Below are 15,953 nucleotides of genomic sequence, written 5' to 3'. Positions count from 1 at the left end.
AAGGAGCATGACTCAACACTGGAAAGTTGCCGGTTCGATTCCATAGATTTCTTCAGTAAATGTCACTTATACACATAGGTAGCATGAAAAACGTTGCATCTGCTAGATGCCCATAATGTAATCTGGTGATTATGCCAATAGAAAAGACCCCTTTAAAACTGTGTATGCCTCCTTGGAATAACTTGTGGCTCCTGTCTGTTTGGCTTTCTTTTGTTTTCCTCGCATGGATGTTGAATCCATATTATTGATAGTGACTTTGCGGTACAGCAAGTCCTATTTGCCTGCTTTACCTTAATTTCATTGGGAATAACTTCTAAGATGTACTTTGCAGAGTTCGTTTTTCAGCCCTTTGTTGGCAGTGCAGTGCGTCACTGTATATGGGAAGGATGTCACGTTAGCATCTCCATTACCTTATTGGACTGTTTATTCCCTCTCGCTGCGCGGTGACGCGAGTTTCATATCTGCATTTATTGGAGCCCGCACGCCAGCTCTTTGATGGCCGCTGGACGTGTGACCGTGCTGAGGGGGGAACGGACGGCCGCAGAGCATCGCATTTCCTGCCCTGAGTCACCCCACAGGAAATGCCCGCCGCTCCCCGCTTCCTGCGTGGAGCCGCCGAGCTGGCCCTGGAAGCTGGGGCGCTGGGAGATGCCAGCCCGATAAGGCCCCCGGGCTCACGTCTGGAGGGAGGGAGGAGAAGCAGGGAGATAACCCGCTGTCCCGAGGAGCTTGACAGCAGTTTGGCGGCAGGAAATGCTTCGGATGGATAAGGAGGCGGTTTATCTCGGGGGACAATTAGCCCTCTCTCCGTCTAATCACGGCGAGGCACACAGCGCTGTAGGCGCCCCTCGGCTCCGAGCGCCCATGGACATCATTTTTTTTTTGTTTTGAAACATCCTTACCAAATATTCCTGTCGTTTATTTTGCTTGGAGCTCCTCCAGTATGCAGATATGGTCCCGCTGAGGTCAAAATGACTCAGAATTAGCTCAAATACCTCAGAACTCACAGTCAAAGTCAGAGGTCAGAATTCGTCATGGTTTGAAGAGGAGGCCACTCCCTGTTCTCTCTGTTCACCTGCCTTTTTGTCAGTGATGACCCTAGTAACATCTCACTTTTAATTAACACGGAATATTTGTTCATGAGCTATTAAATACTAAAAATAAGATCATGGTTGTTGTATTAGTAACAAATTTAAAAATGCCATTGAGACTGTCACAGCTTGACGCCTGAACACAGGCTGCCTCAATGAGTGAAGCCGCAATATCATGTCAGCGTTTCACGAGACAAATGACAGGTTAAAGCGCTGGTTTTGGCCGCTCTGATCGTGGAATGCATGTTGTAACTCCAGATCAACTTATTACTGTTACTGTTTAACCATGGCAGGAGTGCAAATGATAACACACACACAAAGGAATATGCTTAGCATTGCATCCTAAAAAAACAAAACTCTGAAATGCCTTGCCCCCCGTGAAGGAATGGCTGTGTAATTGTTAACTAGCTAGTTTGGTTGTGTTTCCTCCACCCTTTGGTTTTTTACCTTGTGTGTTGAAGCTGAATCTGTTTTCAGGATGTGATGGCAGGAGGCCACAGACAGCATGGGATCTTCTCTAAGGAGCCTCTGCCAAGCAGGTAGGGATGTGTGTGCTCATGGGGGACTGTCTTCAGTACTAAACCCTGGGTTAGGGTTAGGGTTAGGCTTAGGTCTGTCTTCAGTACTAAACCCATTGAAAGTTTTGGTTGGACATTGCAAGGAGTCACCAGGTAGAAAATATATGGAATGTTTGATAAAAGAAAGAAAAGTGAAAAGAAGAAGAAAAAAGAACTCCCTGGGCCTAGGTGTTGTTTATGGTAAAGTGGTAGTTTACATAATTTCCCAATAAAAATGAAAATAAAACTGTGTAAATTAGGTGAGGCTTTCTAAAGTCATTGAAAGTAAAGATATAAAATCTTTTCATTTCACTTGAATTGAATAAGACATTGTATCTATGTTTTGGAATGATGAACTTTTCAAGGTAGCATTCCAGTAATCCTGGCCTAAATTTTTAGGACTGTTTTGAACACACTTCCCCCTTATAAGGACTAAAATCCCATGGGTTAACATGTAATAAGAAAGGATGAGTTCAGAATATTTTAAGGGAGGGAACATAAACATGAGATTTATGCATTTTCCAGGCCAGTGGAAAACATGGTGCAGGAAGGATATGCGGTGCCCCTGCAGCGAGCTGAGAGGTACCTCCCGAACTCGGGCCCGTCCCAGCAGAACACCCCCGTGACAAGGCGGGAGAAGCAGAGGAACGTGGACCGGCAGCGGGCGCACAGCGCGTCCGACCTGGCCGCCTCCGTGGGCCTGCCCAGCCCCTTCTCCTCGCCCCCGCCCAGCGGCATGTATCCGGACTGGCAGGCCAACAGCATGCTGTGCCAGGCCTCCCTGGACGCCCTCACCCGCAGCCTGTTCCCCTCCCCGGCGCCGGCCCGCGGGCCTGGCCCGAAAAGCCAGAGGGGCGTGACGAGGCAGGGCTCGGCAGACAGCAGCGCGTCGGAGGAGACGCTGAAGGACTTCCCGGGGGCGGGACCGGGGCCGCAGATACGTCCCGAGCAAGGGGCAGCTGGGGCCTCACCCCCCAGGGAGGAAGAGGAGAGGAGTCTGGCCTCCGCAGGGCCTGACGGACACCCCTCCCAAACGGAGAGCCCCGCCCTGACGCCCACGCGGCCCCTGCCCTCTCTGCGCATCTCTGAGTCCAGCCTCCACTCCCCCCTGTCCCCGCACGTCTCACAGGACGACGATGAGGTCTTCCTCCAGGAGCCGGCCCTGCCCTCCCCGCCGCCGCCCCCCTTGCCCGTTTGGGAAACAGACACCGCCGAGGACTTCCCCCTGCCTCCGCCTCCACCCCCACAGCTGCCCTCCTTCACAGAAGAAGAGCAGGAGTTCATGGAGATGCCCCAACCTCCTCCTCCACCAGAGCAGCTGAACAGGTACAGCTTGAAAGTCCCAGAATCTTCGTGCCACAAAGAATTAATAATTGGTCCTTAAACCCTTACAATGCACACAGAGGGTTTTAAGTTCAAATATGAACTGAATGCACATCTACCAGTTTCCAGCTGCAGGGCAAAAGAAATTGCTAGAGCTAATTAGTAGCTTAGCAGAGGCGGGGCTGACTCACATAACTCACATAGCATCTTTTACATATTATCCTTCCACAGAGTCGAATATTAACTGAGGCAGTTCTGGTTTGCTCAAAGCTGCAACATGAATGAAGCGCTTTGCGCAAAGTAGCAACAGCAGTACCCAACCCAGGAGAGAAATCAACAACCCTGTGGTTGCAAGTCTGGTGCTTTTCATATCCTGCCTCGCTGGTGAAATGCTCAGTAACATGTTGCCTTCATCACTTTAATATTTGAGTTGAACTTTGACATTGAGTTTGATTAGAATGCGGTCTGTTTGAACGTCTTATTTGTGTGTGTGTGTGTGTGTGTGTGTATATTAAACCCCTACAGCACTGACAGCCTGGACGACACAGCTGCCAACAGAGGGACCACGCAAACGTTGTCTGACCTCTCACCCCCGCCGGTGACCTCCGACCCCACACCAGCTCCTTTCACACCCAGCCAGAGCACAGAACCCCAGTCCCCCTCCGGCTCTTCGGAGGCAGAGGGTGCGCAGGGCGTCAAGGCCTGCGAGGCCCAGGAAAGCCTGGAGCTGGAGTTCCCCCTGCTCACCCGGAGGGAGAGGTCCGCCGAAGAGCTGAGGGTGGAAGCATTGGCCAAGGAGCTGGTGTCCAGGGACAAGTCCCTGTCCCCCATCCTGGACCCCTGGGCAGTGAAGAGCACCATGGATCTGATGGAGGACATCTTTCCTTTCGGGGCCGCACTGCAGCGGAGGAGGAGCAGTCGGCTGGAGGACAGGTGAGGGTGTTTGAAACCTGTCAGTCTGAGGAACAAGTAATGGGCACAATGCTTACTGTGCTCAATCATGAAGGAAAATAAGGATTCGTGTGTTGTTTCAGTCAATGGATCGATCGAGTGAAAACTGGTTTCTAATAGGACTTTTTTAGCATGGTTTTCATCCGTTCTGCTGAGTCACTATTTTCCCTCACTATTTTCAAGAAACATCTGAAGACACAGCTCTTTCACGCTCATGTGAACACCTGAAACACTACCACCTAAAGCAATTTCTTATATCTTAAACTTATTTGAAAAAAATTAAAGTGTAATGGTTTAATGCACTCATATCTCTACCAGCTAGCCTGTACCTTGTCTGGCCAGCTATTGAAATGTATGAAACGTCCTTATATGGCTTTTTGCTTGTGTTGTACTCTGCCTCACTCGTAAGTCATTTTGGATAAAAGCGTCTGCCAAATTAATAAATATAGATGTTTTAGAATTGCATCACCAGGCACTGGGGTGAGTGGGGTTTCTAGAGGAAATCAAACATCCCAGAACACCTAAAGCCAAAGCACCACAGTGTCTTGACTTGTGTCATCCTAGATTTGCGTTTAGATGCAGCGTGTCCACCTTTTGGTAATGCTGTATTTTTAAATTCATCGAATACATTCAGTCAATCAGTCAATCAATCAAAGCCAGTTGGGGAAAAACAGAAAATTATTCCCTGTTCTCAGGAAAACCAGTTTGAGAGACACCCTCGATAAACAGTGTAAGAGACCACAGAATAGAAACAAATGAACTCTTGTAAATTATCAGTTCGCAACATAAATCTAGAGACTGTTTGCTCTTGATACTGGGTATCTCAGGGCTTGGCCGCAGGTTTTACTCGTAGCTCACATGACGTAAGGGAAAGAGATAGGGATAGAGAGAGAGAGAGAGGAGGGAAAGAAAAGAGTGGTCAGAGTAGACTGTTGAGCCCAGTATGGAAGGGTTATAGGTTTTGCCAGGGACAGAGACAGGCGCATAGATAGATAGGTGTGTATACCAGATAGATGTATAGTTGCATACAAGATGACACACAAACATATGGTCATAGAGGCAATCTAGGACCGTTTTGCCCCAATGAGAGCAGGACTTGACTTAAACAAGTTGTATCAATATGGCAATAATATGGCAGTGTATGTAGCAAAATATGTAAAGGTCCAAAGACTGAACCTTATGAGACACCATACTTTAGTTTTGATATGTTTGAAGAGTCTTAATTAAGTTGTACTAACTGGAATTTTACAATCTAAAAAATTATATACTTTTATATAATTACATACTTTCCATTACATCATATAACAGACAGCACTTGTACATAGAGTATACAATTAATGAGTACTCCCTTTGACACGCACACATAAATAACTATTTCATTATATATATATTATATGATGGGTTGCAGCTGGCATTTATCATACTTCTAGTTATACTGTGTCATCTAAAGAAAGTCATCTCATCTGAGGTTGCGTAAAAGGCAACCCTATAGTGGCTTTCCTTTGATTTTAACTTAAGATCAATCACTTTTAGCCAAGTGAATTTATTTGTAAGAAAATTTGAGTTAGAATGCCATCTAGTGGCACATTTAAATATTGCATTTTCGATTTGAGGAGGGCTATGCTCATGTTCTGAGATAATTATACTCTAGAGGCCAGGCTGTCAGTGATATTATCCTCATGAAATCAAGTAACATCTCTAATGACACCATGGGGAGTAATTATAGTGATGCACCTTGTAATCAAATTCAAATTGTGACAGAAGAAGATTTTCGCTGGCTATTTTAGGGTGTTGTTCTACAGGGCATCAAACATGTAATATATATGGGGACCTGTGCAGAAGCTATTAGTATGTGAAGTCATGTAGAACTACATGTATTTGTAGTTCTGTTTCAGTGTGTCTTGATCCATAGATATTTTCAGCGTTAATGTGAAGCACACTCGAGTGTTCTCACACAGGTCAATCCTATGAAACAACAGATGGCACAAAAGGCGATCGTTCCTGAAGTATTATTCATCATTGGTTAGCAGGTTGCGGACAGGTTATCATAAAGGGTGACCCATTTTGGAATGTGTCATTAGCATTCTGATGAGAGGGGGAAAAAAGGCCAACAACATGAAAGGAAACCAGTCAGTACACATTCCATATCTCGAGGATATGTGTGTTAGGACTTGAGCAGGAAACAACCACGTGTAACAGGTGAAAGACCTGACGTGACCTTGTGTGAACTCTTCTGTATTAGGCACTACATGACATCTTGACATCTGTATTATGCAGTGGACACTGACTGTGATGTATCGTAGTGTGTATACCTGGCTTCCCTTAGTTTCTAGGCTGCCTAGTCATGTTGAACAAGTTTGTGGTAGGGCTTGAATGGTGTTATGCTCACACTCACTGGTCTAGGAGTGTTGTTAGCCTGGCCTGATACTGTTGCTCATTCAGCTTGAATGGATGCACTTCTATTATTCTGTGCTGGAAGTCATTTTGGATAAGAGTGTCTGCTAAATGAATGCAATGTAACGTGATGTAATGTAATTTTTCTCTGTCTGTTCTGTGTGTTTACATTACATTATGTCTGCTTATCCAGAGCAACTTATGCACCTTACAATTTGTACGTTTTTCCATTTAGACCGTCTGATATTTACCAAATCATATTTACCCTCAAACCAGTAACCTTTAGGCTACAAGCCCTGTCTCTTACCACTGCACTCGACTGCCCGCCCCACTGTGAAGACCCCTCACTTGCTCTGCCTCTTTTGCCTGTAGTCTGAGGAAGAATGGAGACTCTGTCACCAAGGAAACACAGCTGCAGAGCCAACCCGGAGAAATGGAGATGGAGACGGACTTGGACGCAGAGGATGTTGACCTCAACCAAAAGAAGGTCTTTACCAGCTCCCCTCCATTTGAAATGCACATCTGTGCTAGCATTATTGCAGTGCTGTACTGTAGCATACAGAGTCTGTCACCTGTTGTGAAATGAAACAGTTAAAGAAACATTTGTGCTGTTGCCATTTCCACAGCAACTTTTTTGTATTTGTATATATTAGCTTCAATGCAATTTGAATGTGCTCTCCTGTGAATTCAGTTTGATCCCTTGACGAGGTATCAATTGAACTGATTCAAAAAGTTTTGAGAATGTGGATCAAGAGATTAGCTCATGTCGAAAACACTGATATTCCATGGATCCACTGTTAGTAAAAATGATGTGACCAACATTGACTTGTATTTCCACAGCTTCATTGGAAGAAGTTAATAAGGAACATACAGGGGGCTGTATAGAGGAGACAGAGTTGTTTGGAGGGGGTGATGCTAACACAGGCCTGTCGTGTCCTCCCCCCCGTGTCCTGCAGGGGGAGCTGGTGAGGGCCCTGACGCTGAGCGTGGCCGCGCTCCGGGAGGAGAAGGAGGGGCTGGCGGAGGAGCAGAGGCGGTTCAGCGCCCTCGGCGGCCACATGGAGACGTTGGTGCAGGAGCGCTGCAAGCCCAACGAGCGGGAGAAGTACCGCATGTTCGTCGGCGACCTGGAGAGGATCGTCAACCTGCTGCTGTCGCTGCGTGGGCGGCTGGCACGTGTGGAGACCGCCCTCGCCGCGCTCGAGGGGGCGGACACGGAGGACAGCGCCGAGGAGAGGGTGAGCCTCCCCCCCAACCACCACCCACTGCTCATTCACTGCTCACACACTCACACCAGCTCTCATTACTAGATAAAATACTACCTGGGAAAATGTTTTCATGTGCCAGCATTATATTACATTACATTACATTCACTATCAGGCGCTCTTATTTTCCACCGCAAGAGAACAGACGTGTATCCATTCAAGCTGAATGAGCAAGAGTTTATTAACTTAATTTGTAAGGCCTGTTCATGTGCTCCTCACATTGCATAGCCAACTGAGCACATACCTTGGATTTTGAAATGCCTATAGGCTTTGGAAAAGTCTAAATTAATTTCATGGTCCAGTTCAATGTGCGTAGGCGTAATGATAATGATGTAAGGGTAATGATAAGCATCAAAGAGATCTGATCATTTTTTGGAGGAGAGTTTCCCTTGCCATCCTGGAAATAGCAACGCACTAAAAGTAATGAATGACAGTGTGGTTCATGCTCTGTGAGTTTAGTTGGATCTAAATAGGATCTGCCAAAAAATCTGCTAAAAGATTAGAAGTTTGGCATGCAAATGCTGGAATACCCACACAGTGTCATACCAGCAGCAGTGTTCTTTCGTTAGAAATCTGTTACTTTTGGAAGGATGTCTAGGTGTCAAAAACCTTTGCACAAAACATAAAACTCTATTTGCATCCAGTTGCTATTTTTGATAAGCGACTTGGTCAAAGCTCTTATTTAACAAAACCTAGGATGATTGCCAAGTATCTTTTCAGGACTGGGTAATGTGTTCAAACTGTAATTAAAACAAAGCAGAGCATGAATAATATAAAATAAGGTACTTCACAGTAATACTGTTAACAGCCCTGAGACAAAGCAAAGGGACCACATCACTCCTCCTTATTGTGTTTTATTTAAGTATATTTAATATAATATAATATATATATATTATTATATATATTATTATTATTATATTATATATAATATATAATATATAATATATAAAGGCTCAGCTTGTCTATAGATATGTAATGTATCATAATACCCATGCTTGCTGTGCACTTAACTTGGTCGTGTGATTTACTCCAAACACACTGTAGGAAGAATTATGCTAAAAGTTGTACTCTGAGGCTGTGTACTGTGAAACATGTATAGAGAGAGAAGTGAGTACTTTTGTCCTCTAAAAAAGAATGGGCTGTTAGACAGGTGCCCTTTTGCCCTCTGGAATGTAGCTGAATGAAGAGGTAAGTTGCCGCAGGTGACACCAGTTTTGCATCATCCTTCCGCTTGCGTTCGCTCGCGTCACTCCTTTCTCCGCTCTCTCAGTTTTGGTCTGCGCTCCTCTCCTCCCGCTGGGGCGCTGACACGCTCTCGGATGAGTCAGGCCTTCTGGGAGAGCGGTCGTGCACTCTGGGCCGGCTCCCTCCTCAAATCCGCCGCTGGGTTACGTAACGCGCCATCTGTGTTTGCCGATTCATCTGCGCTGTCGATATAATTCCAGGATTATCCATGCGCTTATGTTCTCTGACCTGGAAGTCCTTCGTTTATAATAAGAGCTAATGCAGAAGTTGTGGTTTGCGGAGTGAACTTATAATCAGAAGGTTTCAGGTTCAAATCCTGGGTTATGTGTACCCTCTAGTTGCGTGCTTAACCAGAATCACTTGGGTAAATATGTGGGATTTGAAATGGATAATATCAACATCAAAAATGGTAAGCTGTGTGGCCCTAAGTAACAGTGTCTTCTAAGCAAATTGATAACAGGTGCTAATGGGACATGTTGGAAGATTATAAATAAAAAAACACTTTGTTTAGAATGTCCTCTAGCATAACATAAATCAACATGTTTTTGTTTCTGTCAGTCATCTTAGCAAGATGGTCATATGGGCAGTTTGTTTCTTCAAAGTGATTGAGCAACTGTTACATTTGGTGAAATTATTCAGTCATTTTACTGTCACTGAAGAACGAAGCCTATTTGAGGCACTAGTCACTGTGAGCTGTGCCAGTATTCTCTGCTCATTTCCACCTAAATTTCACTTTTTATTAATTGAATTTGTCACAGGCAGTGTTAAGCTGATGACTGTGTAACCAAGACTGCGGAGGAAGCTGACGGTTGTAACAGGAGATGCAGAACCTGACAATGACCTTGTACCTGTCTTAAACAACAATACAACAGCTTAAATGCTGATCATGGAAGGAAACTTATAAACAAGTGCATACACGATGGAATATTTATTGTAAAAAAAAAAAATAAAGCATGAGGATTGTGGATATTGGTGAAATGTTTCTGGCATCATTTCACAATCACGGTTGACTGCGCTATACTCAGTTGACTGCTGCATGTGCACCAATGGCCTCATGGGTAAGTGTGGAAATTGGGCACAGCTGCAGCGATCAAAGTCGTTGGAGTGTATCGTGGTTGCTCACAGTTGATGAATTATTGATGCGATGGCAAAAACCTTTAATCAGCGTCTACAGCCCGTATACTTTCAGAAATGGAGCGTTGTTTGTTATGATACTCAGTATATCCCATTTCATTTTGGGAGGAATGAGTACTTACTATCAGGTCCAAGATAATTCACATCTTAAATACATGGTAATTGTTAGAAAATCTTGGTGAAAAACTGCAATGATAATACATGGTAACCCCTACATTCTACTACAGGATGTAGTACACATTTAAGCTTGTAGACATGTTTGTTAGCCTATTTCTGTGACATTTCAAGCTTGAAAGCTGGAAAAAAATGTCTGATGTTACCACTGTTGTACTGTCAGTCATTAGATGTACAAAGGTATTGGCAAACTGCATAGAAAACTGCATGGAAATAGAAACCAGTATGTTTGAATGCACTCTCTGGCTTTACCAATCCTCATAAAGGAAAGTTTAAACTTACATGTACTTAATAGTACTGATAGAAGTCTCTCGGGTAGTTCATTTGATATCAGAGGGCATTGAGTAGCTGTCAGATGTTTGCTCTTGCTGTAAACAATACATGTTTTTGAGGAGGCCGGATCTGAAACAGAGGTTAGTCCTTTCACTCCGCTTCCATGACAACCGGCTAAAAGTCCGGGAGGGGCCTACTCTTTGTGTGTCTGTGTGCTTGTCCTTGTGCATATGCGTTAAGGGGGTATTGTGTCTTTTCCTTTTTAAAACATGATAGAGGAATACTATTTTACCCCATTCAGTGCTGTGCCGAGAGGGTTCTTGTGATAGTATAAAGTGAAGGTTTGGTATGATTAGCTAGGTAAAGGTCATGTTGTTTTGTTATTTTTTGCATCTTCCCCCTTTATAGTCATTTTCAATAGATTTAAGTTTCCATACAATCAAAACATGAAAGTTGAATGTGATGTGGTTATAGTGGGACTTCATTTAGTTTTGAGTCCAATAAAGGGATTGCACATGGCCTTGGGCCAAGGTAGTTGACCATCATTAGCAGGGAAAAGAATGGGGGTGGGGGGGGGGGGGGGTGGAGAATGGATGCTGTGAACAACGTCTGTCGATAAAGATGTAGGAAGTGTGATTTTTATAATGCGGATGGGACCAGTTTGTCTAAGTTTGGTTAATTGTTTAGGGATTGTCTGGAAATTTAGTACCTCAGTTGGCCACCCCTGATTATGCATTTGAAGCTCATCCACTGCAGTGACTACATGAAGGAGCACAGCCCGAAGCACGTTCAATCCTCCAGTACACATGCATGCCTATTGTGACTATTCTTCACACTAAGAGTACCACGAGGCAAAAAACTAAGGATAGGATAGCTTCCTGATGCTGTCTGAGTAACTCAGAGGTGTCCGTGGTCTCACTGTCCTGGATAGAACGAAGACAATTTATTCTGTGGATATGGGGCACTGTTCATTGTCGGAAGTTTGACACAGTTGGTTTTGAACCTGTGCCATATGGCTCAGTTTGCACTTGAAACAAGCACTTTTGCCATTTGAGCCACTCAGGTACCAAGATTAAGACTCAGGAGTTAATACATTTCGTTTTGTGTTCGGGGGTAACATTATTAGTCCATTTCCAAAGCTGTATATTTCCAGCTGTTTCATTTTCCAGGTGTTTGAGTGTGTTGTGTTGTCCCTGTTACAGAAGCAGCTTTGTTGCTAAAATGCAGCATGTGGACTGTGGTCAGGACTCAGAATTGTAAATCGAAAGGAGCCAAAATGTAAATGCAGTGTGTGGTGTGTGGGTGTGGATGGGTGTGTGTGTGTGTGTTCAAGAGTGTGATTCCAGAGGATACAATTTGTGTGCTTTGTCTATTATATCTTCAGGAGCTAGAGTTGTAACAGTGTGTGTGCTTTGTGTCTGGTAACTCCAGGAGTCAGAGCTGTAATGGTGTGTGTGTGTTTTGTGTGTGGTACCTTCAGGAGTCAGAGCTGTAATGGTGTGTGTGCTTTGTATATTGTACCTTCAGGAGTCAGAGCTGTAACGGTGTGTGTGCTTTGTGTGCTGTATCTCCAGGAGTCAGAGCTGTAACGGTGTGTGTTCTTTTTTGTGCTGTATCTCCAGGAGTCAGAACTGTAACGGTGTGTGTGCTTTGTGTGTGATACCTTCAGGAGTCAGAACTGTAACGGTGTGTGTGCTTTGTGTGCTGTATCTCCAGGAGTCAGAGCTGTAACGGTGTGTGTGCTTTGTGTGCTGTATCTCCAGGAGTCAGAGCTGTAACGGTGTGTGTGCTTTGTGTGCTGTATCTCCAGGAGTCAGAGCTGTAACGGTGTGTGTGCTTTGTGTGCTGTATCTCCAGGAGTCCCTACAGCAGAAGCGCCGGCAGCTCTGCAGCCAGCACGAGGACGCCTGGGAGCTGAAGGAGAACCTGGACCGGCGCGAGCGCGTGGTCCTGGACTTCCTGGGCGGCTACCTGACCGGGCCGCAGCTGCGCGACTACCAGCACTTCGTCCGCGTGAAGCCGGCACTGCTGATTCGCCAGCGCCACCTGGACGAGCTCATCCGGCAGGGCGAGGAGCAGCTGCTCAGGCTGGGCGAGACTCTGCCCCCCGAGTACCAGGAGGGTGGGGGAACCCCTATCTCCGCCCCCAGCCCCTCCCCCGTCTCCGCTCCCAGCCCCTCCCCCGCCGCCCGTTCCACCACAGTCACTTCTCTCTGACCCCAGCAAAGACTGCTGCTCACAGCGCCTGCTGAAGAATATACTTGATGAACAGACAACCCCTCCCTCCCTCCCTCCCCCCCATGCTGGATTGCACACACTCCTTGGCTGGAAACACTCCTCCTTCCAGCTGCTGGGGAAATGCTTTACATGAATGATGTAACCCACTTTGTCATCCTGAAGCACTCTTACACCAGAATCACTCTAGATCCGAACACCAGATACTTGTAGCAGACTGTGAATGACAATGTTTTTCTGCTTTAATCCGTTTTAGTTTGTGTCAGTTATGGTTGGGTTTCTTTGCCGTCATGTTAGAATATATCTCCCTTCATGAATTGCTCAGTGTGGCCTTATCCTGAATATACAGATTTACATTACTTCTCACAGGTCTAGATCAAGGGGTTGATTGAATCTACCATCAAAAGCAGGTGGCAGAATGATACCTAAAACATTTTTGCATGAATTTTCAGCGGTATTCCTCTTTGATGTTTTTATACAATCTGACTGCAATGCTTTTTGTGATTACCTGTGAGTTGCAGTTTTAAGTGATTTTACTGCTCACGTAACATGATGAATTTGGCTGACAATGAAATGATGATAAAAAAGAAAGGTAATCCTTTAAATTTTAAATTCAGTATTGCATTACTAAGAGAGGAGCATGTGGAACATAGTATAGGTATGTTTTACTGCATTTGTAAACAAATGCCTACGTTCTTGTGAAGGTAATATATTTTTTTACTATGTTTCAAGAGTATCACTACAGCCCAAAAATTTGTGGTAGATTCAATCTGCCTAAATGCCTACATTCTACCTGTAATTATAAAGGACTGTTTCTGTGCTGTGTCCAGGAAAATACCTTTTTTTCCCTCATTCACAACACCCACATACAGGCAGGGAAAGATCACATTAAAGAATAGCACCTTGTCATTTTTAATAGGACTTGCTACATCAATTATCTGCACAGGTATTGACAGCACAAAAGTACCGGGGCGAAATAGCACTTGTTCTGTGTGGTCACCAAGAAGTACACTCACTAAAGGTATTTTATCACACAAAGGCTTTATCCCAGAAAAGAATCTATTTCAGCTCCAGATTTTTTTTTTTGCAATGTAGACTAAAAAAAGCTCAATGTAGCTGCCACCACATCTGAGGATTACAGCAATGATTATTTATATTTAAAATATATTTTATGTAAGTGGCTGTAAATACGATGTGCTAACCTCTTGGTTTCTATTGTGTAGATGAAGAGCTCATTTTGTATTTTATGAAGCCGAAAAGACGTCTTGAAGTTGCGTGAAAATGTCAACAGATGCATTCCTCTCGGAAGAGAGCACATGTTTCAAGAGGGCCAGAAGGAACACAGATTTTACAGCGGGAATCGTGTTCATCCTCAAAAAAAAAAAAAAAAAAAGAATTCCACCCCACATTAAACAGTACCGACAGAGGATTTTTTCTATAAAGTCCACAGACAGGTTTCAGAATGGATGTACGTGTCCGCAATCACTTCTGAGCACACAGGACAGAAGGGTTAGTTGGGTAGATGCCACTGTATGGAGGTTTCCAATTTTTACTGCTGTAAAATGGAGATTGAATTCTGTGCCCCTGTATTGATCATAGGGGACTTTTCAGATCATATTTGCCAGTATGATTCACTTTAAGAGCACCTTTTAAGTAATTTAGATTGTTGTTTTAATACCATTTAAATATATAAAGCACATGCATACAAATATATTCAGCAATAAGGGCAGAAGGTGCCAACAATATCTTTACTTAATTGCTTTGCAAAGCCATTACTAAATACCCCTATTTTACAGTCACTGTTCAATAGTCTAATCAAGGTGAACTGGTTCAAACCTTGCTTTATGTACACTGATGTAAAAAAAGAGAAGACCATTGGAAAACAAATCCTCCTTCTATGAAATAAATCTATTTTTAAAGAGGCGTTTTCTGCCAGGGTGTCTTTTCTTTACTCTTTACACAGCGCCTACAGTAGACACAGGACATGGTTCATAGCTTGTGTCCACTACCCAGGAGAGTAGAATGTTTGCTTTGTTGAGCATTAGGGATGAGAAATTTGATTTGAATTTATGATGTGGCGAATTGATTATTTGAATCAGTAGTCAAACAACAATGCAAAAAATCCTTGTTCTTCATTCATATAAATATTTTTGAACAGGAGCCTAAGAACCCCACGTAGAATAACAGACAATTCATGGATATTGATGATCCAGCCAGAAAGTGTGAGTGAGTAAGTGTGTTGTGGTGAGTCATTATTCCCAGAGGAAAAAAACTAGTGTTTCATGCAGTGTCAGGATAAAAAGGTGGAGTAGGATGATTCTGCTATTTTTGAGGCCTAGAATATTTAGCCCTAAAAGTCATTGAATTGCACACACCTGAATGACATTGTTTATTGTAAATATGCAGGTTTGCACTTGCCAAGATCTTAACACTGACCATTTGTGTTCTTTGTCTTAATTATAAGCTACTGATACCAGCAGTAAGTCTTGTGAAGATGAGCTCCAATGACAGTCTTAAACGATATGCCAAATAAGAGCACAAACTGAAACTTAGCTAGTGTGTCTTTGTTATTTAACTGCTCGAGGCAGCTTGCTCAAAATTACACTCTGCACTAAACAAACTTCCTGGTACGTGAGTGGCATCCAGTTTGTCCTGCATACCTCTTGCCTTATTTGGGGACGTGGCTGGGAGACCGACACACACGTCTCCCAGCTGTCAGCTGGGCTGATAGGCAAGAATGTCATTGAACCCCCGCGGGCAGCTGGGCGGAGCTTAGTTCTGGTGGACACTGTGACCATTGAGGAGGAGAGGGACTGGGGTAGTTCAGCAGTGCTGGGCCTTGTGTGGTTCTGAAATACCACTCACTTCCCAGTCAGATAGACAGATTGCCATAAGCGATAACTGGAAAAAATAAAATGTAACAACAAATTCTGTAAACAGAATTGCAGTGTTTGTTACATGTTATTTTTTCCAAGCAGCTCTCTTATGTGATAATTTGTATTTACCACATAAGAAAGCTGCTTGAGTCTGGTGGATAAACTGACTGAGAGGCAGGTGAAAAGGAGCACAATATTATATATAAAGGTCTTTGGATTTTTCCCTACAGTTGTTCAAATAATGAATATTCCAACATAATTAAGTTTACATTATGTCCTTTGATTCAATCCATGTGGCAGATGAGAACATTTCATATATAATTTAGTTTAGCACATGGTATTGCAGTGTGAGCGTTGTGACAATTTCAGCCAGCTAAACAAAGAGATCAAAGTACAAATCTACAGACAAAAGAAGTTTGCAGCAGAATTTATGAC

At 44.0% G+C, this 15,953-nt stretch overlaps 1 protein-coding gene across 2 annotated transcripts in view; it reads left to right on the top strand.

Annotated features, from left to right (window-relative positions):
* shroom3 (shroom family member 3) overlaps positions 1-14,565 on the top strand; it is a 32,541-nt gene extending 17,976 nt beyond the window's left edge. For both annotated transcript variants that reach the window (XM_036528410.1, XM_036528409.1), the window contains exons 4-9: positions 1,569-1,630; positions 2,174-2,974; positions 3,497-3,904; positions 6,689-6,803; positions 7,273-7,554; positions 12,265-14,565. In XM_036528410.1, coding sequence (XP_036384303.1) covers positions 1,569-1,630; positions 2,174-2,974; positions 3,497-3,904; positions 6,689-6,803; positions 7,273-7,554; positions 12,265-12,624 — 2,028 coding nt within the window. In that variant the 3' untranslated portion in view covers positions 12,625-14,565. The remainder of the gene's footprint in view (positions 1-1,568; positions 1,631-2,173; positions 2,975-3,496; positions 3,905-6,688; positions 6,804-7,272; positions 7,555-12,264) is intronic.
* The last annotated feature ends 1,388 nt before the right edge of the window (positions 14,566-15,953 follow it).

This window comes from Megalops cyprinoides, chromosome 5 (genome assembly GCF_013368585.1).
Source record: "Megalops cyprinoides isolate fMegCyp1 chromosome 5, fMegCyp1.pri, whole genome shotgun sequence".
Taxonomy (NCBI): Eukaryota; Metazoa; Chordata; class Actinopteri; order Elopiformes; family Megalopidae; genus Megalops; species Megalops cyprinoides.
This window is presented reverse-complemented; position numbering and strand designations above follow the sequence as displayed.